Genomic DNA, 20,642 nt, shown 5'->3' with positions numbered 1-20,642 from the left:
GACACAGATTTCCGCCTTGTATCTCATACAACATGCACAATACAATTATGTCTCCATTCTCAACATCAATTTTGATAAAATAAAATTTTAACTAATTTATTTGTTTGTTTCACGATTGAATATATTGTAATATCAATGTGTGGTTAGTATCATTTCATTGGTAAAAATTTGTAACATCAAAATGTCTTGATTTCCTACAACCATATACATATCACTATTTCTGTCTCTTTTAAATTATTAACCTACCTCAGAACCAACAGATCCTTCTGATGGTGCTGGGGATTCTCGACGTCTTGGGAATTTCCTGCTCCCAGGTTTGTATCTTGCTCCAGACTATAACAAAAGGCATGTAAACTATAAACTTGAACAATGTGAAAAGAAAGAAATATCATTGAGTTGGCAATGAAGTTTTCCTTCCCTTACACTTGGTAATGAAAAAATCAAATTTTAAATATGCATGTAATCATGATAATAAATTGGACAAAAAAATAAAACTCGTACATAGTCATGATAGTAAAAGCATGTACATGAAATTAAAGACCTATGGATGTCCTTTCATTTAAAGGACAACGTTGGGTTTCTGATTCATTCATATATTGTATACATGTATGTATATATGTTCCAGACCGTATGAGTATTTGGACCGTACGCGTACGGTCTGGACCGTATGCGTACTTTTTCAAAATACGCATACGGTCGGACCGTACGCGTACGGTCCAACTAATAATAAGAAGATGGTCAAGTTTATCAGATACAAATGTAAATAACAGATAAAAAAATCTTATATCTCAAATTAATATAAAAAGTTCAATTGATATTGAAATGAAAACTTAATATTATACTTTTTAAAAAGGTCACGCTAGTTTAATCTGTTAATCTCCTGTAATTAGCATGTCAGTAATTAATTAAAGGCCAGTATGCTCATTGAAATTGGGGTTAACGTATGTAAACAAAACGTACAAGGACATTCAATTGTTTTATAATATTTGTGAACTTTAAAAAAAAATGCATATGCAAAGGAACATGAATGGACCGCAAACATGTAAATGTAAATTAATAAAAAAAAAACATAACATTCCTTGTGGTAGTTAGTGTCAACTGGAGCGAGAGTACAAAAATGGGATTCAGATATAGAATTAAACAAACATTTAATTTCAATTGTACGCTTATTCACTTACCCATCTGATGTAAAAATAGCATCTTGGAGAACTAAAGCTACAAATTTTTGGTTATTGTTTATTTTTTTTAATTTAACCCATATAATACCAAAACATGTATGGTCAGCTGGACCGTACGAGTATACTCATACGGTCCGACCGTACGCGTATGGTCGGACCGTACGAGTATACGTATACGGTCCGGACTGTACGCGTACGGTCCAAATACTCGTATGGTCTGGAACATATATATATCACTTGGATTATGTGGGTTTTTTTTACCATTTCATCTTTAATTCTTACTGCTAAAATATGAAATTAGTGTAGTCAGTGTGTAGAAAAAAGAAAAAAAAAACACAGTAACAATTACAACAAGATATTATTTTTCTAATTTTTTCCATCCTATTTTACTCTACCATTTCTGCAATGAGAAAAACATGTGACAAATGAACAACAAAATAAAGGATGTCACTGGTGTAAACCTCTACAGTCAATTATCACAGACTGGTAATTTGTTAAAGACACTAAAGATAATGTCAACATGTTCAAGCAACTATTGAAAAAGTCATTATACAGCAATCATTTTATCAACATACCATGACAGACTTTTTAGTGTACTATTCTTTACTTTCCATCATTATGGTTATCAACTGTGATCATTCCTATAAAAAAAAAAAGAATTAAAATTCATGCACAATTGTACATGTTATAGTTAAAGACATTAAGTTATAGCAATTCATGTAAAAAATACCAAAAGGACATTCAAACTCATGTCAATGCATGAATAAACAAAGTAACAACAATTACATGAATTAATATGATAATCTTTTTTGTTTCTGTAGTAAAAATGCTATAGATTTGAATATTTAATTTTAGTCAAATATCCCACTGACATGCAACAGCCTGTTTTGGAGTCTTGTTTTGGCTGTGAGATCATAAAAGTGAGTACATAAATGTATGTTGTTGTTCAAGACTAATAAGTGGAAATAATCTGATTTCTTAAACCTATATAAACAAGCGAAACTGCGAGCTACTGCTCACTGATTATACCCCCGCCGCAAGTGGATAATATTAATTGTGTAAAAATATGCAAGTGTTCGGTAAACAGGAAGTTGTCGAGTGATGAATCTGAAAACGCATCACACGGTATAGCTGACTTATATCAAGCCTGAAACCAAATTTCAGAAATCCTGGTAGTGTAGTTCCTGAGAAAAATGTGACGAAAAATATTCATTGGACGGACGGACTGACTGACAGACTGACGGAAGGATAGACAGAGGTAAAACAGTATACCCCTCTTTTTTTTCAAAGCGGGGGTATAAATGACTCTGAGGGAAGTGCAATATTCTGATATGAAAGGATATTCAAATTACACATGATTTAATTAACATGTGTTGTATCGAATTTATCATATGCGGGTCAAAAACTGAGTTCTGGTCTAAATGCAAAGAATTGAAAAAATCAGGTAGACAATTGTTCACACATCATCTTAATCAAGGCCCTTAAAAATTTTCCAGTTGCACATGCAGTTTTGTCTGTATTCAAAAATATTTCTAAAGATTTAAACTGGGAAACCTGGGACTACATGTAATACACAATGTGTTAGTCCAAGTGAATTCTAGACAATTTGACACCAAGACAAACTGGCACCAGGACAAATCAGTACCTAGAAAGACATTCGACACTAACTACATGTAATACACAATGTGTTAGTCCAAGTGAATTCTAGACAATTTGACACCAAGACAAACTGACACCAGGACAAATCAGCACCTAGAAAGACATTCGACACCAAAACAGATCAGCATGGTGCCTCATAAAGATTAAAACAACCTAGTGTTTATTCCAGCCTCTATCTACCTACATATATTAGCTTTCTGACCTTATAAAATCCTTGTATAAAATATGTTGCATCAAAAAATTAAAATTACCTGATGTAGGTTTGTTACATGCATGACTTCATTTTTATTTACATATTCAAAATTTAAAAGATATGTTTCATGTGTTTACAGCAGAATATAAAAGATATATATATATTAAGGGCATATCCAACAGTTTCAGGGGAGGTAATAACAGACGTAAACGTCGTCTATTGTTTCCCGTAATTTAACGTTGTTTCAACGACGTCATAACGGAATCACCATCGGAATTGCTATGGCCGTCTGGAAAGGGCGGGTTCTTTCATCAAAAGAAAGGGCACGGCGGGAATCGGCAAAAAACTCATACAGAATATTAACAGAAATAAAACTCAAATCTTTAAAGATATCTTTGTCGTCTTAGTCTATTATAAAAGAACCGCAATTATCTTGATCATTATAGACCATATTCACTTAAGTTTCCGTTTTATTGAAATTATCTTCAATACAGTAGAGAACAACGAGAACAAATGCATAATGATTTATTATTGCATTAGAATGCAAATTGTAATTAATTCTTTACCAAACTTTTCCAAGATTTTGTCATTCAGGATAGAAAACTCAAAGTTTGGTTTAACTTACATGACTTAAGAAAGATGAAAAAAAAACTGGTTTCTTGAGAAAAATAAGATACAGCGTAAACTAACATTTATCATGCATCTAGCTTTGCGTTGAAGTCCTAATGTACAGTACATACATATAGTAGATCTTTAAATGAATACGACCTTTAACTGGTAAACAATGTAAAACAAAAAATGACACTGTAATAAAAACAAAATTGAAATAGGAAAACATTGTAGTATATAAATATACACGTAGAAAAGATCTGACGATTTTGATGTTTACTTATGTAGAAGAAAACAAATATAACTTAGCAAAAAAAAAAAAACGGTGTAGGTCTTGATGTAGGTCTTGACTAATAAGACACGCTCTCATAAAATCAGCGGGTCCATAATAGGATAGGAAAAAAAAACAGCCATCGAAATACCATAATTTAAAATTGAGGAATAAAGGGGGCGGGTGGGGGGGGGGGGGCTAATAGCTTTACTCACGATTTTGATTTTATTCAACTTTATTCTAGTACGGCATACGTTATACCGCTAACAAACTCTTTATCTTAATAATGTATCAATGATTTACTTCAGATCCACTTTCGCCTCGTCCTAATTATGTGTGATATATTTGCCACGGGAAAACGGGAGCAATCAATTTATCAGTTTCATATAGTGATGCATAATCATCAGTTTTCAACGGATAGTTGTCTGAAACAGGGTTCCAGTTTTGGTATTTTATTTTTATTTACATTTTGTTTTTAAACGAAAATTTTAGAATTTCTTTCCGCATCTTTCTCTTTGAATTCATTTGTTTGCATAATCAAAAATAATATAGTAGTCTACATCAGTGGTTACATTGTATGCAGTCAAACTAGGTGGAGGGCAGTAGAACAGAAAACAATCTCCTTTGTGTATATGCAGTAACTCATATATTGAAGAGTAAAACAACGGCAGTCACGGTCGTTTTTCGGCCCTTTCGTTTATCATCAAGCTTTTGTCTTACTCATCTGGTTTTTTTTTTAAAATAAAGCTGTTTTTTTACCGTCAACTGCTATAGACATAACAGATGTGTTAAAATCAGCCATGTGACTTATTTGAAGATTCATGTGATCTTTGTTGTTGTTTAGAGATTTTATTCGAAGTTCGTATATCCCTTCAACCATTTATTTAGATGTTTTTTTAATGTATAGATAGCGCGAAACTCACTACACTATGCATCGGATATACATTTTTATTTCGACTAAACGAGGCTGCAAATTTATACATCCAAGCAACTAAACGGCCGCACCAAATTTTAGCAAAGATATACTGTCGGATGGGAGACGTCCAGAGATGTGAATATTTCTATACTCAATCAATCCTTTTGTTTTGAAAAAGATTTTAAAGGTATACATTAATACGACAGCAATCCAACGACCCATATAATTCAAAACACTAAGAGTCAACATACGTATTTTTGTTATAGCTAGAAGCCTATAAAGAATAAAAAGCCCGAAATTGCAAAATGAATTAATACGGAGTCATTGAGGTTTTCACTATCAGGTTTCCCAATTTTGACAAGCACAATAGTAAAACTATCTGAATTGTTATCTCGTCCAGATACTGGTTCATTATAAATAAGAAAATGCGATACGATTGCTATCGAGACAACTATCCAACAAAGTCAAATTGTATAACTACATTTGTCTACCACACCGTCGCACTGCCTTTGAAAAATTAGCGGGGAAATATAACGTTATTTTCCGAAACGTCTTAATTTTTGGCGCAATTTGTGAGGCTTACGGGAGGGATTGAGTAAACAGTATTATATTACTCAATTTTTCTCAAAAACGAGCATGGTGACATATATTTTTCAAAACGTTATGAAGTTCCATTTTTTAAAAAGAATAACATATCTCACTTTGGCCAAATCGACACCGTTAGAAATATTTCAAAAAATCAAAAATGTGCATTTCAAATGTTCATTTCTTGCCGTTGTTTGGGTCCACCATAACGTTTTGGCTTTTATTTGAGTAAGAATTAATGCTTTAAATGGTAAAGTTAGATTTTTCTAACCATCTTGAATTATTTTGCATCAATTTGAGCCCAATTATATAAGTATATGTTGATTAAAATATCATATTTATTTTTTTCAATAAAAAACGTTTTTTACTCAAAAATTGCAAAAAATGTTCAATTTTCAGCAGTAATTTTTGCAAAAACGAAATCGACAACATATATTTTTTTTGGCAAAATTCGATTCTCTGTCAACTGAAGAATGAAATATCTTAAGGGGAAAAATTTCTCACCGTCAGAAATAAACTGTTGGATATGCCCTTAAGTCCCAGTAATTTAATGACATCTTGAAAGTCTATTTTCATTTTACTGTAATTGACACGTCAAAGAAAGTCATTACAGTAAAAATTATTATATATTTAGGGATTTCAATAATACTACAAAAATTCTTTTAACATATATTATGCCAGTTCTCGGAATACGGTTTTCAGACGAATCTGTCATGTGACTTCCATCACCCCTTGACAAAAATCATCATTAAATGTATGCATAGAAATTTCCAACACATGTTGAGCATGCATGGTTGAGCAAACGAGTGGAAAAGTTTTACTTTATACTGCACAAAATATTTAGGAAATTAAAATCTAAAAGGATGGTCCCTTACTGAACATTAATTATTTCTATACTACCCTACAGAATGCTGATTATGAAATTGCTGGAAACTTTTAATAGAGCAGGGATACAGGCGTGCCTTCTATCTGGTAAATGACGTTATAAAGCCATGCGAAATTGACAATCTTTTCCAGTGAAAGACATGATTCCAGAAATGACCTACATGTATTAGAGGAAAAATAAAGAGAGGAAATGAGGTGTTGAATTGTCTTTGTCCTAAAATTGGGTATCGGGATCGTTCGCCCTGATTACATGTTCGCCCTAGGTTCGTTTGCACTGAGTTTGTTCGCCCTGATAGTCCGTTCGCCCTGGGTTCGTTCGCCCTATATTCATTTATGATATGTATATATTACATTAATGAAATTTATGTATATATATATTAAAAGTTAAATACAGAATATTTGCCAAAATTTTGATTGCTGATAATTAGGTATCATTTGAAATCATTGATATCACTGATTGTTATATGAATTGTCTTTGATGGATTAATAATGAACTTATTTTCTAATAGCAGTACCACAGAATATACATCATAAATAAATATTCGGTGAATCAATTACATACATGTACAAATAATTTAGTCGTCAGTTGTTTTACATTTAAAAATACAATGTAGTGCTGAAATTCACAGAAACTTAAATTTCCTATAGTAACGTAATAACATACAGATGCAAACTTAGTCCTCAAGGCAATACCTTGAAGTCACAATATCTTGTAGTCCTGAAATGTACAGAAACTTATAACCCAGTAGCAGCTAGCTATAAACATTAACATGATACATCGTAAATATTCGGCCAAATTGAAGACTGACTTCAACACATTCAATTATATACACACAACGCAACACCATACTAAAAAATAAAATCAGGGCGAACGGACTCGAGGCGAACAGGTATTAGGGCGAACAGAAACTAGGGCGAACCAGAATCAGGGCGGACGGACCCGGATTCCTAAAATTGTACTGAAATGTTTCAGACATGGGTGCTGATTTGTGTTGGTGCCAAAATGTTTTGTTTCAGTCTAGTTTTCTAGTCCAAATTATAATGATGTCTGGCTGAACATGTTGAAAGGCTAATTATTTTTTTGCTGTTAAGCCTTACTGGGTTTAAAACTGCAATAAGGCGTCAAAGCAAAAAATTAAATTGCCTTTAAAGACGAAATAATTATTTGAATCACTATTCCTGGTGATACACATAAATTTAGCATTTTTGCCAAATATATATACATGTACACATGTTAGTATTGTTACACATGTACTAGTTAAAAAAAAAATTCTTGGAGATAAACATGATAAACAAAACTTTTTTCTTCCAAATACTGCCCACATTCAACATGATACATATATATACTCTAACCCTTTAAATGTAGTATATCTGGCTTTCTCTAGATGATGTCTAACTCAAATTGTTCACTTTACATGGCAAAAACTGTCATGTTGTTACTGGAATTTGGTTTCAAATGTAAACAAACTGCAGAATAAATTTTCTAAATTTGTTCTGACAAGTTCCGACCTCGCAGTTAAATCTTTTAAAATTTTGTATAGATTTAATATTCTTGTTCCTGATTTATATATCTTAATCCTGTAATTTTTACATGAAGATGATCGATATATTGTTCGGACAGAAACGAATGTTATTAATAGACGAAAGTATGTAATGTAACCGGAAAAGTATAACATAATTTGTAGACTATTTATAAACAAAGAAAATGGCCGCCTCCAGAGAACATGTGTCTACAAAAGTTATAAAATCTGTGAATAAATCAAGCAACGAGAAGAGAGTCATTGTGATTTTAGAACGAGCATCTTTAGAATCTGTCAAGGTTCATATGGTTTTAGTAATTCACTTTACTGTCGACATGTTAACAGCATATGCAGTTGAGGGATAAAATATAAAATTGTGTTCATTTCAACCATTATTTTCTCCTTTTTCAAATATTTTCCACAAACAGTCCAACATCTTTTCACAATTTATGTCCATTTTCCCTTTGTTAGAAGCCTCATTATTTCTTTATTAGACTATCCATGTCTATTATAACAGGTTGACAGAATCCTCTTAAATGGGTATAATTTAGCGGTCCTTTTGCCCTGATTACATGTTTACCATGGGTACGTTCACTCTGAGTTCCTTCTCCCTTAGAGCCTGGTTGACCATGGCATTATTCGCTGCTTTAAACTTTCCCCTGCTTGCAAGACAGATCAATTTTAATTATTAATTTCATTAGGAAAGATCGCACTGAGTTAATACACATTCATTCATTCAATTTATTAATACCTGTAGTATGACAAATATGTGTCCCTCCTAACTCATGTATTTGTGCACCAAAGTTGATTTAGCTATGCAAGTATTCCTGTTGTTTCAACAATGTATTAAATAATATCATAAAGTAAGGCCAACCAATATGAATCTTAGTAGACAAAATATACTGTACATGTATAACAAACTGCATGGGAAATAATTTTGTTTTTTATATATGCATATACAAAAGTTTGAGACACATTGTTTTCTTTAAAATGCTCAAATGTATGCAGTGGTGGTAGTTTCTGTTTATTTTTAAATAAGTATGTCCCTTGTTACGTACATCATGTACATGTTGTTAATAAAATATTATTTTACCTGTTAGTAATGGTTAGCATGGTTAGGGAAAAAAACGAGGTCAGAATCAAGAACAAGTTTTTTTTATAAAAAATAATGTAATTGTATTGAAGGAATCAAAGACAACATTTTGCTTTTAAATCATTTGTTTGTTTCAAGCAATTGCAATAAGACATTTAACATGATTATAGATAGACAGGAAATTCAATTGTTTAATTACATACAAAATTTCAAATACCCTTATTTTTGTACATGTCACTTGGCCGCATAGATAAGAGTTAGGATTAACATGATTAAGGCATATAATTACTTGGTGTGACACTGCTGGGAGAGATTTTGCTAATACAAGAAACAAAAGGTAGCGTAAGTTTTTAAATCATTGCTTGGCACAGTTAAGCTTTATACATGTTATATGCAGCATGTTTTGAAAGGTGTCCTGCTTCATTCTATTTTTATGGGCTGACACACTTTACCAGTTTCACCTTTCTACCTCTGCTGTGCTTAATGGCAACAAAAACAGCATAAAACAGCTGTGCTCAGTAAATGCACAATGTTAGGATATATAGCAATGTTCAGTGAAAATTTGTATTAAAAATAAAAAAAACAGAAAAAGATGACCAAGGCACCCTACAAACACTGCTACTAAGACCCTCTTAAACTTTCCCCCCCCCCCCCCCCCCCCCCCCCCCCCCCCAAAATAATCAGATTTGCATGATTGGGTTATTTGTCTTTATTCGTGTGTGCCCCTTCTTTGGAGGATTATAAACAGTACGTAGACTAGATGTAAATAATATGATCAACAATATTGCAGCTGATTTTGTTATTTTCTTATAAAAAATGAGGGCAGTCAATGACAAATACGTCTGAATTTGCTATTTATTTCACGGAGAACAAGTAAAACGATGTCTTCAATGAGTTGTTTGTGGTTTTCAACTTTCTGTCATTACGTTTTCTCCATGAAACTACGGCAAACATTGCAAATTGTGCAGAGGTTGTCGTATGGACATTTCTTCAAAGATAATTGCCGACTGACTGATTCTATTTGAATGAATTAATATTGATGATCATTAATGACCCATCCAATAAACGGATTACCTATAACAACAGATTATGACACCAGCTCACTGAGCTGTAACCCTTGATTAGCTTGGGTCGTAAACAAAGTCATAAACTTTTCGCCAGGTAAAATTTAGTAATTAGGGTATCATATTATCAATACATACAACATACAATTGATCTTCAAAACAAACAGGGCAACACTCTGGAAAGGATGGGCACCGTGCCCTCTGAAAGCGGCCTAGCTGGAACACTTGGATTTATGCAGAAGTTGAAGGAAATACTATACGTACTCAAATTTCTCTGAGAATTTTGGAAGGGATAACAGAGTCTCTTGGTGTAATTAAATCTATCAATAATTGCAGTGTTTGGAGTTTGTAAACATGATTGTTTTAACTGTACCATGTGTACTGTAGATTAATAATTGATAAACCATATGCATAATATAATGAAGTAATATCATCATGATCATTGAATATATATTAAGGGGGCTCGCAGGTATAAATCTTTTTTTTTCTTCTGTATACATGGTATAGGATTTCGCTATATTTTTCTATAAACATGATAAAGGAACTTTATCATATACATTTGTACTTAATAGAAAAATTAAATTAAAAAAATGGGGTCACCGTTTATTTAAGCTCATAATCTGCCTTTCGAAAGAAGCATACTTGTACATTATTGTACAGGTACTTTTTTTCTATTGAACTAATAGTATTAGTAATTTAGTTATTTTGTTGTTTCGATATTACCTCCGATCCATTTCTCTAATCTGTAGGAGAAATGGATCGGAGGTAATATCGAAACAACAAAATAACTAAATTACAGAAATCGCTTAGATTTTACAAAAGTTAAGTTTGAGTACAGCTTATTTAAAAAAATAATAAAAAATATATTTCACTGATCAGTTAAAAAAGATAATTTTAATGCAAAAAAATGGCATTTTTGTACCAAAGGGAGATAATTTGGAGCTTTTTCAAAGACATACACATTTTAAAAGTCATATGGGACCGAAACAAATTGTTTTTTTGGTTGATTTTTGTACTTTATGATAGAGTAACAACCATGACAACTAATAAAGTAATGAAAAATAAATGTTTAAATTTTTGCTGAAATGTTTGTACCCTTAAACCTCCTTAAGTTCTTTTATTTGCATGATATTTGTTGTTTATCTAAGAAGGTCTTGACACTCCATTACCAACTGAATCAGTTTTGGCAAGTATAGTACACATTGGTACATGTACCAAATAATATATTTTATAAAATTTTATAAACATATGTAAATTCTCTTTTCAGGTTGGAAAACAGTTTGAATTATTAAACTGTGATAAGCATAAAGGTCTTGCAAAGAAATTTAAACGAGACATATCACAATGTCGGCCAGACATCACACATCAGGTTAGTAGTTCTCATATATATATTCTTGAGGTGTTTCTCATTTTTGAAGGCATTAAAGCATGTACAGTGACATACAAAAACATATAATTGTCTGCATCCATGCTATTTTAAGTCTAGTGGAAAGTTGTCTTATTGACAATCACATTACATCTCCTTATACAATGTTATATTCATATTATAATACTTTAAGGTGGTACCTAACACTACAGGGAGATAACTCTGTAAAATCAGCTAAACATTTTAAATATGTTGTGTTGTTAAGGGAATATTAAGCTTCTCAATGATCAAAATAAGTGTTTGTCAAACTGCTATATAACCAGTGTAATTTTTCTGATAAAACGGTTGGTTCAAATTTTTTGAAATTTTTATATTATTGTAAAAGGGTCAAAGTAAATACTTTGTCAAAATTTTAAGAAAATTAAACGAGCCAAATTAATTTTAGTTAAAGTGTTGGGTACCACCTTAAGCGGATATAGAAATTTGATCAGGACAAATGATATCCATGATGTTTACGCATTTTGCGTAAAACACAGAAATTCTTTATATCATGAATATTGTCAATGTACATACATCCGAACTAGTATACATATATATGTTTAGGGGCCAGCTGAAGGACTACTCAGGATTCGAGAGTTTCTCGCTGCATTGAACCCCCATTGGTGGCCTTCCCCTGTAATTTGCTCTATGGTCCGGTTGTTGTTTCTTTGACACATTCCCCATTTCCATTCTCAATTTTATCTGTAAACTAATTATAATGCAAAAAGTTACCAGACATGTTTTTTTTCGAAAAAAAAAGTTTGAATATCTATTGACATGCATGATTGAATGTATTAGTATAGAAAAACACTACCTTAACATTTCTTCTTTTCTTTATGTCTTCAGTGTCTATTGATGTTGATGGACAGTCCTTTAAACAGAGCAGGATTATTACAAGTCTATATACACACAGAGAAAAATGTATTAATAGAGATCAACCCACAGACTAGAATCCCAAGAACTTTTGACAGATTCTGTGGCCTTATGGGTAAGATGGTGTTCTGTTAAACAATATAAAATGAAAAGACATGAACAAAAACACACAAATATTATGTCCTCTTTTTTGGACAATATTTGTATTTCTTTATGTACATCTTCAGGTATTGTTTTAAAATTGTTTAAATTTTTGAAGGTATTTGTTTGGCAATTTCCACAGGAGTCTCCCTTAAAATTAATAAGATTGACTTTTACCACATATTGCATTTCTGTAGTAAGTTAGATTATCTCCCTTTTGAGCAGGACAGAGCCTTATTCTTTCATGAACAATTGATATGGTAAAGCGGTAACACATGTATACCTGTAGTTAATGTTTCCCCAATTCCTGTCCAGCCATCTAAGACTAGTTGTGTTTAAAAGGCACATGTTATTAGGGAAAGATGGATGCTGGGATTGCTGCATGTACACCCCCTCTCCCCAACAAAAAGAAAAAAAAAGGTATTGATAGTTAAAAGACATGGTTTGGTTTTTGTTCAATCACTCTGTTTAAATGTACAATACATCATTTGATATTCAAACACTAAAATATTTTGAATTTTAAAAAGGGGAAATCAAAATTAAAGCTTAAGAACAGACAACATCATGGTAAAAAGTGACAAACAGACAAAATCAATAACTAAACAACGCAACAGAGAAAAGTAATTTTAAAAAACCTGTTAACTTGTCATTTATTCTGTCATCAGATTATATTTTCTTTACCTGCTTGAAAGGAGAGGGAAAACAAATTAATTTTTGTAATTGTTGTTGTAAAGTAATATTGTATTTGTATATTTTAGTTCAGTTGTTACACAAACTTAGCATACATGCAGCAGATGGACCACAGAAACTATTAAAGGTAAGGTCGAAATATTAGAATAGTTTTTGGTGATATATTTTTAAAAGGATTTTAAATCTGAATGGCTTTATAGCTTACAACATATACTGTATGGGAGGTAACTGCTCTTACTTCTCATACGATGCAAACAGGAGTTATTTCCCTTGCATTGGGTTTTGCTTGTGATAATTGCTTGAAATCTATATGTATTAGCATACATGGATCATATTTATATAGAAATATAAGGAATGCTAGATCTGTGAAAAAATACTGAGTACTTGCTGGAGTATATTATAATAACTATTTGAAGCATAAACTGCAAATTCCTTTTTTTTCTAATAGAAACCCCAGCAATCAGTTGGATAAAGAATTAAAATAGCTTACACACAAATTCATGCGATGTAAATGAAGCTGTCTAATTATAAATTTTCAATTTTGTTAGCCATTTTTAAGAGGATTGCAATAAAACAGTGTCAAGGAAAGCCTAAGATACTAACAAAAGCAATCTTTATGTCTGTCCATAGCTTTGTTGTTGACAGCAAAATAATCTCTTAGCACTTGTATACATTATAAATCTAGAAAAGTGCTTGGACATATGAAATGTATAAAATGTTGTTTGATTTTTTTCTAGGTGATAAAGAATCCAATTGCAGATCATTTACCAGTAGGTTGTCAGAAAATTGGTACCTCCTTCCAGGCTGATATTACAGATATACGTGATATAGTACCCGACAATGAACCAATGGTTTTTGTTGTGGGTGCCCTAGCACATGGCAGTGTAAGTGTTATGTATTATAAAAAATTACTGTAAATTCAGAAATTATTGCATGCATTTTTTTTTTGCAATTTTTTCATTTTAGACTTAAATGCGCGTTTAATTTTTATGATTTTGAGAAAAATCCTTTTATATTCTATATATATATTAAATCTTTCAAAATGTAACTTTAAATTATTGCGTTTACAACTTTTTCGCATTTTTCGCAATCTTAAAAACCTCTCAATAATTTCCAAATTTACAGTATATTCTCTTCTTAAAATTTGTGGTTGTTACACATTTTACAGATTCTGAATTATATGGCAAATGATTTAGAAGATACTTTTCATTTTGGATTATTGGCAATAGATCATCAAATATCAATTAACATTCTCTGAGTTAATGTTCAATGTCTGTACTTCGACATATCTTTATGACTTATTACCTCCCTTTTATCTATTACAGGTGGATGTAGATTACATAGAAAAGACAGTATCAATCAGTAACTATCCTCTATCAGCTGCATTGACTTGTGCAAAGTTGTGTTCTGCTTTTGAAGAGAAATGGGGAGTCATATGAATAAAATATATTATGTAATTTTTGCAGTTGACCACTTTTTCAGCATTTCATCCATTTATATGTATTTTTAACTGCTTCCAGAATATAAAATAAGAATATATGGATGGAATTATTGCAAATGAGACAACATTCCACCAGAAATCAAATGGCATAAAATTTTACAACTATAGATCACAAAAAAGCCTTCAACAATGAACAAAACCATACTGCATACTTGCATCTGACGTAAGTGATATGTAATATATAAACTTTAACATACCAGAATAATTAGTTTTATCCATAACACTTAGTCAACTGAAAGGCTCTGAAATGACAAATGTAAAACAATTAAGTCTGATTTGTACAAAATAATGAAAGAAAAAACAAATATGATGTACGCAACAAACGACAAGGACTGAATTACAAGCTCTTTACAGGCACATACATACAGAGAGGGAGAAAACTATGTTTGACCAAATCCTCCCATAACCTGGAACAGTGGTGTTAACAGCAAGACATATGAACAGACTGTAAAAATCAGTTGAAAAGGACTTCAGTTAAAACAGACAGATACAAAATAAAAAAACAAGTATAAAAAAAAACAGTCTAGACATGGTCAGGTATTTGGACTTGACCATCTTGGTAAATAGCTACTTTGTGAGCAGAAACCCTCTATCAAGGAAATCATGATAGGGAATGAAATGCTCTGGAATATCATATCAACTGGGAAATATATATATTCTGTATGCAGGCACTGGTGGAACAATCCTACATAGCAACAGAAAATTCACAATTGGAAAGCTAATAATATATCTTTTGCCATAAAGTTTTGTTCTCTCATTGACCCTCATTGTCAATTTCTAGACCTGATATATAAGCAGACTGTATCTGTTGTATCCTTTATCTCAAGTTCGATAGGTAAATATGTTCAACATAGTCACCAAATTTTGAATTATCTAATGAGAGATCATCATCTATAAAACGGAAAGTGAAGTTGGAGGATAAAGTTCCCTTATGAACAATGAATATAAAAAAAAAGATGTGGTATGATTGCCAACGAGACAACTGTCCACAAGAGATCAAAATGACACAGACAGTAACAACTAGAGGTGTCCGTACGTCCTTCAACAATGAGCAAAGCTTATACCGCATAGTCAGAGTCAGTCTCATAGGAATAAACTTTCATTTCTTCTGATTAAGTTCCTATATGAATAATGAAGCCAGACTCGGGAATAAACGATCAAGTAAGCAAGAAGAAATGCACAGTTTGTGCCCATGGGAATGCTGATCGTTTGATGAAAAAAATATTTCCAAACGTAAAACATATGTTAACAATCAAGAAATCAACCATCTTGATAATATCCGTTTCAGAAAATTTGATTGATTCAGAGGGATTATTTACAAAGTAGGATTTATCTCTCCCTAAGACAAGACACTTATATTTATGATGGACATTTTTTTATGAAACAAATCAGGACCAGCTCATTCAATTTGTCTTTTAGGGTAAATGATGAATACTAGTGTAAAGTTAGAGCAGTCAAATGTTTAAATGATGACAGAGTTTTAGATTGTATGTACTTTAAAAGAACGTCCAATTTTTTAGTATCCAGATCTGATTCACGTGTTCACCAACTCAAGAAAATGTAGTCAATATAATGGATTTGTGTACAACTGTCATACAATTGAGAGATTTTGAAAGCTAGCTATTAATCAGGTATAATCCACCATTTTCTACATAAGAAAATGCGTGTACTGAGTCAGAAATATGACAGTTGTTATCCATTCGTTTGATCTGAATGAGCCTTTGATTTTGCAATATTACTTGACTTGACTTTTCGTTATGAGTTTGCCTCAAAGCATTTTCCTTTTTTCACAATGACTCTGAAGTCCGTAAGTAGCAATGTCGTCCCAGTGTCCATAATATTTCATAGAAACACCAAATAAAAAAGAATGTTTCTTCAAAACACCAAAGGTGTATGTTTATGTCTCAAAACAAATCTTTTGCAAAGAAATGCAGTGTTAATCTCATAAAACTGACACATTCAGGAAAAAGTTTTCGACCCCTTTTAAACCGTATGTGATGTACTAGGTTTTGTTAAAATTACGCCTGTAATGTATGGGTATTGTTGATGAAAGCCTAACAGTGACCTGCAGTTGTTAAAGTTTTTGTCCTCTAGATTTAATAGTGCATGACAGTTCTCTCGTTTCAAATCATACTACATCTCCTTCCTTTATAATATGACCCGTTAATGCTTGTTGCAAAACACAAATAACCAGTGATAAGTTTCAAATTTATAATTTTATTTCGCAATATTTACATATGAAATGCCAAACTAAAACAAGGTATGGTGGTAAAAACTTTCCCTTTTTACAATTAAGCAGATATACAGTTTATACAAAGCTTAATATGTTAACATATTTACGCATCTATACAGTTTGTACATATATTATACATCTTCACATATTTATGCATATATACTTACACATGTTCAGATAATTATACTGATATACAGTTTATTCATAAATTACACATAAAATTGAGAATGGAAATGGGGAATGTGTCAAAGAGACAACAACCCGCCCAAATAAAAAACAACAGCAGAGGGTCACCAACAGGTCTTCAATGTAGCGAGAAATTCCCGCACCCGGAGGCGTCCTTCAGCTGGCCCCTAAACAAATATATACTAGTCCAGTGATAATGAACGCCATACTAATTTCCAAATTGTACACAAGAAACTAAAATAAAAATAATACAAGACTAACAAAGGCCAGAGGCTCCTGACTTGGGACAGGCGCAAAAATGCGGCGGGGTTAAACATGTTTGTGACATCTCAACCCTCCCCCTATACCTCTAACCAATGTAGTAAAGTAAACGCATAACAATACGCACATTAAAATTCAGTTCAAGAGAAATCCGAGTCTGATGTCAGAAGATGTAACCAAAGAAAATAAACAAAACGACAATAATACATAAATAACAACAGACTACTAGCAGTTAACTGACATGCCAGCTCCAGACTTCAACTAAACTGACTGAAAGATTATGATTTCATCATATGAACATCAGGCACAATCCTTCCTGTTAGGGGTTTAGTATCATACCATCATAACATATATGAGAAGAACATAACCCGTGTCATGCCAAGAACTGTTTTTAGAATAAATGTGCATGTACAGATATTTATGCAAATAAACAGTTTGTACAAAAACTACACATGTTCACACATTTAAGCAGATATACAGTTTGTTTGTAGATTACACATGTTCAGATATTCATGCAGATATACAGTTTGTACAAAAATTACACATGTTCACACATTTAATTAAGCAGATATACAGCTTTTACAACGATTCCACAAAAACACTAACGCGGATATACCATGTACATACCGTTTTTACAAAGATTACATACTCAAGTATATGGGCGATTTTCAATAAAAGCGTAAATTTCAGACCTAAAAAAAAAATGGAAAATCAACTTGTCTAAAATTTAATTTCAAGAGTTATTGTGAATACTTCTATAATAGACCTGTTTGTAAACAAAAAGTGCAATCTTAAATATTCTTTAAAATGATATTATTTTCATAATTTGTGTACTTTTGTCCCCTACGAAATTTCTTCTAAACACACATATTTTTTGCAATTTTAAATGTTTCCTATAGACATTCCAGTTTGTTTACTTTAAATACTAGAAACATATCATTTTTTTTCTGAATTGGAAAACCATTTTTATCGATAAAGATTAGACAGTACTTCACATATGAAGGTTCAACTCACGTTACGTAGTGGACATTTTGATGCGTTTCGTAGTGGACAAAACCGTTTCGTAGTGGACAAAAAGTTTCGTAGTAGACATCAACCCTATTATATGTTAATAAAAACATAATAAAAATTACATGAAACTAACCCTTGTTATTTGTTTTGCACGAATATAATTGAAAAAAGATTAAAAAAAGACTCCATGGTAGTGGTAGTGTCCACTACGAAACGTTTTTCTCCCATACTTGTTTCGTAGGGGATCGTTTCGTAAGGGTATCACTCTGGTCCATTTGATGTGCTCAATTTTTCTTACCAACAATTTAATTGCCGTTATAAAAGCATCACTTCTTTTGTAAGACCCTAATGTATATATCTCTTGCAAACAAAAATTACATTGATTTTATAAAACTGTTTATTGGCAAATTTTAATGACTTCGTTTCGTAGTGGACATTTTGTGAGGGACACACCTTCTGAAATTAAAAAAACCTATATTGAAATGTGTTTATTAGAATATGCTGGCTCTGAACATACTTTTGAATTATTAAAGAACTTATATAAAGTTAAAAAAAACATTTATTTCTTCATTTTTTTACGATATTTTAGAGTATGAATGTTGAACAGGCAGTCTAGGGACATGCCATTTTGGTTGTTTTGGACCATTCAGGAGTCAATATCTTATCAATACCTTTAAAAATAAACTGTTTCTTTGCTTAAAAATGTTAAATCTAATTCAATGTACTGACTGCACAAAAAATTACTTGCAAAGATCAAACACATTTTTTGTTAAAGTGGATAGGACAAGAAAATACGTTTTTATTGAAAAACGCCCATATACTGCTTGTTGAAAGATGTCACACATACTGATGAAGCAGATATACCAATGTCATCTTGTTAAATTGTACAGCTTAAACCACAAAAAACATTCAAATATACGGTTTGTACCTACTAATCTACACGTAAAGTTGTTGTCCTCATATACATGTTATGTTTTTGACAATTAATTGCAGTTATCATGGTGTAATTGTAATTTAGCTATTCTGCTACAACCAACAACAACAATTAATTGCTTTATTGAAATACTTGGTCTATCAATATATCGGTTACATGAAATTGGAAAATTTGTTTTATTTTCATTAAACCATTTCTCTTTGCATAATATATTGCTGTTTTTCCACTCTCATCTTTTTCGTCGACCCGTGCGCCTCTTTTGAGCAAATAACTAAAAAGCGAAACCGCATTTTCTTCAATCTTTGCAAAACAAAATTGACAAATGATCATCAAAACCGTTGATTCCTGCTTTTTCTTAAGGTTATCATTAGATCTGTCCTGTATTAAAACTTAAACTTTTTTCAAAATCACCTTTCTTTATTGAGATAAGCATGCCATCTTTTCCATTTTCAAGATGTTTCGTGTGAAATTGGTTAAAAGTTTTCTTGAATTGAAGTCCAAATCCAGCTTATAAAGCCATGCTTTCTAACCACTTTTTCAGAGTCAGCAAACAGATGTGATTTTATACAAAGTTTTATAGTCGTTAGTTTTCTATAACGTGGTTGACATGTATTTATATATTTTTTGTGGCACCCTTTGATACACGTGAATATATTTCTTTTCTTGCGTAGATAATCTGTGTTATTAAAAGTTAACAGCTCTCCCACGTGTTACTTACAATTAAGACTTGGTATCAAAATAATTCTTTTAATTTGAATTTAATCAATTTTATATCGGTTTTGCAAAATATAGTTTTATCTGACGAAGACGGGGAAATTAAAATGCATGTAAGGCATGTAAGGAAAACGAAAAAAATGAAAATAGTTTATAAGAAGAAAAAAAAATGAAAGAAATTTGGTAGCTGAGAAAAAGTTCCTTACAAATACTTAAAATATCATCGGTTCAATCGCTAAACATATCATTCATACATTTCAGTACTGTGTTGGAAAATTTTCAATGAAACTCTTTTTAATGAATGCTAGGTAAAATTTATTCATATTATCTGAAAGAGATTACAAATATCACAAGACAAATGTGTCAACTTATCTTTATATAACACATATAACAAGATACACTAAAACACACCTTGAACTAATCTTTGATTTCAATTTCAGCAACTCTAATATTTACTTATTATTCAATGAATAAATTGTGTTATCTTAAATAGGAGATGTTGGTATACAAGTACGTTAATGAAACAGCAATCTGAACACGCAATAACTAACACAATATATTAACAAAATTACCAAACTCCAGGGTAAGTTATAAAACGAAGAAGTCTTTAAAATCGGACAAAATAAACGGAAAATAACTATTATATTCAAAGGCATCGAGTGAGCTAACAACAGATACAAATATCTAGATAAGGTAAAATTTTTAATATTCCCAAGCCTA

At 31.7% G+C, this 20,642-nt stretch overlaps 2 protein-coding genes across 2 annotated transcripts in view; one reads left to right on the top strand and one right to left on the bottom strand.

The window, feature by feature from the left end:
* Positions 1-7,776, bottom strand: part of LOC139527882 (uncharacterized) — a 39,322-nt gene extending 31,546 nt beyond the window's left edge. Inside the window, exons 1-3 of the mRNA XM_071323557.1 lie at positions 7,650-7,776; positions 1,754-1,819; positions 247-333 (exon numbers count right to left, since the gene is read on the bottom strand). Of these exons, the coding sequence (XP_071179658.1) occupies positions 247-333; positions 1,754-1,756 (90 nt within the window). The 5' untranslated portion in view covers positions 1,757-1,819; positions 7,650-7,776. The remainder of the gene's footprint in view (positions 1-246; positions 334-1,753; positions 1,820-7,649) is intronic.
* Positions 7,777-7,971: 195 nt separating this feature from the next.
* Positions 7,972-14,539, top strand: LOC139527881 (ribosomal RNA small subunit methyltransferase NEP1-like). Its single transcript, XM_071323555.1, has 6 exons — positions 7,972-8,115; positions 11,241-11,342; positions 12,225-12,366; positions 13,151-13,209; positions 13,820-13,966; positions 14,408-14,539. The coding sequence occupies exons 1-6, from the start codon at positions 8,002-8,004 to the stop codon at positions 14,519-14,521; spliced, it is 678 nt and encodes a 225-aa protein (XP_071179656.1). The 5' UTR covers positions 7,972-8,001; the 3' UTR covers positions 14,522-14,539.
* Positions 14,540-20,642: the final 6,103 nt, after the last annotated feature.

Source organism: Mytilus edulis, chromosome 6 (assembly GCF_963676685.1).
Source record: "Mytilus edulis chromosome 6, xbMytEdul2.2, whole genome shotgun sequence".
In the NCBI taxonomy this organism is placed as follows: domain Eukaryota; kingdom Metazoa; phylum Mollusca; class Bivalvia; order Mytilida; family Mytilidae; genus Mytilus; species Mytilus edulis.
The sequence above is the reverse complement of the archived record's forward strand: the minus strand, read 5'-3'. Positions and strand labels throughout refer to the sequence as shown.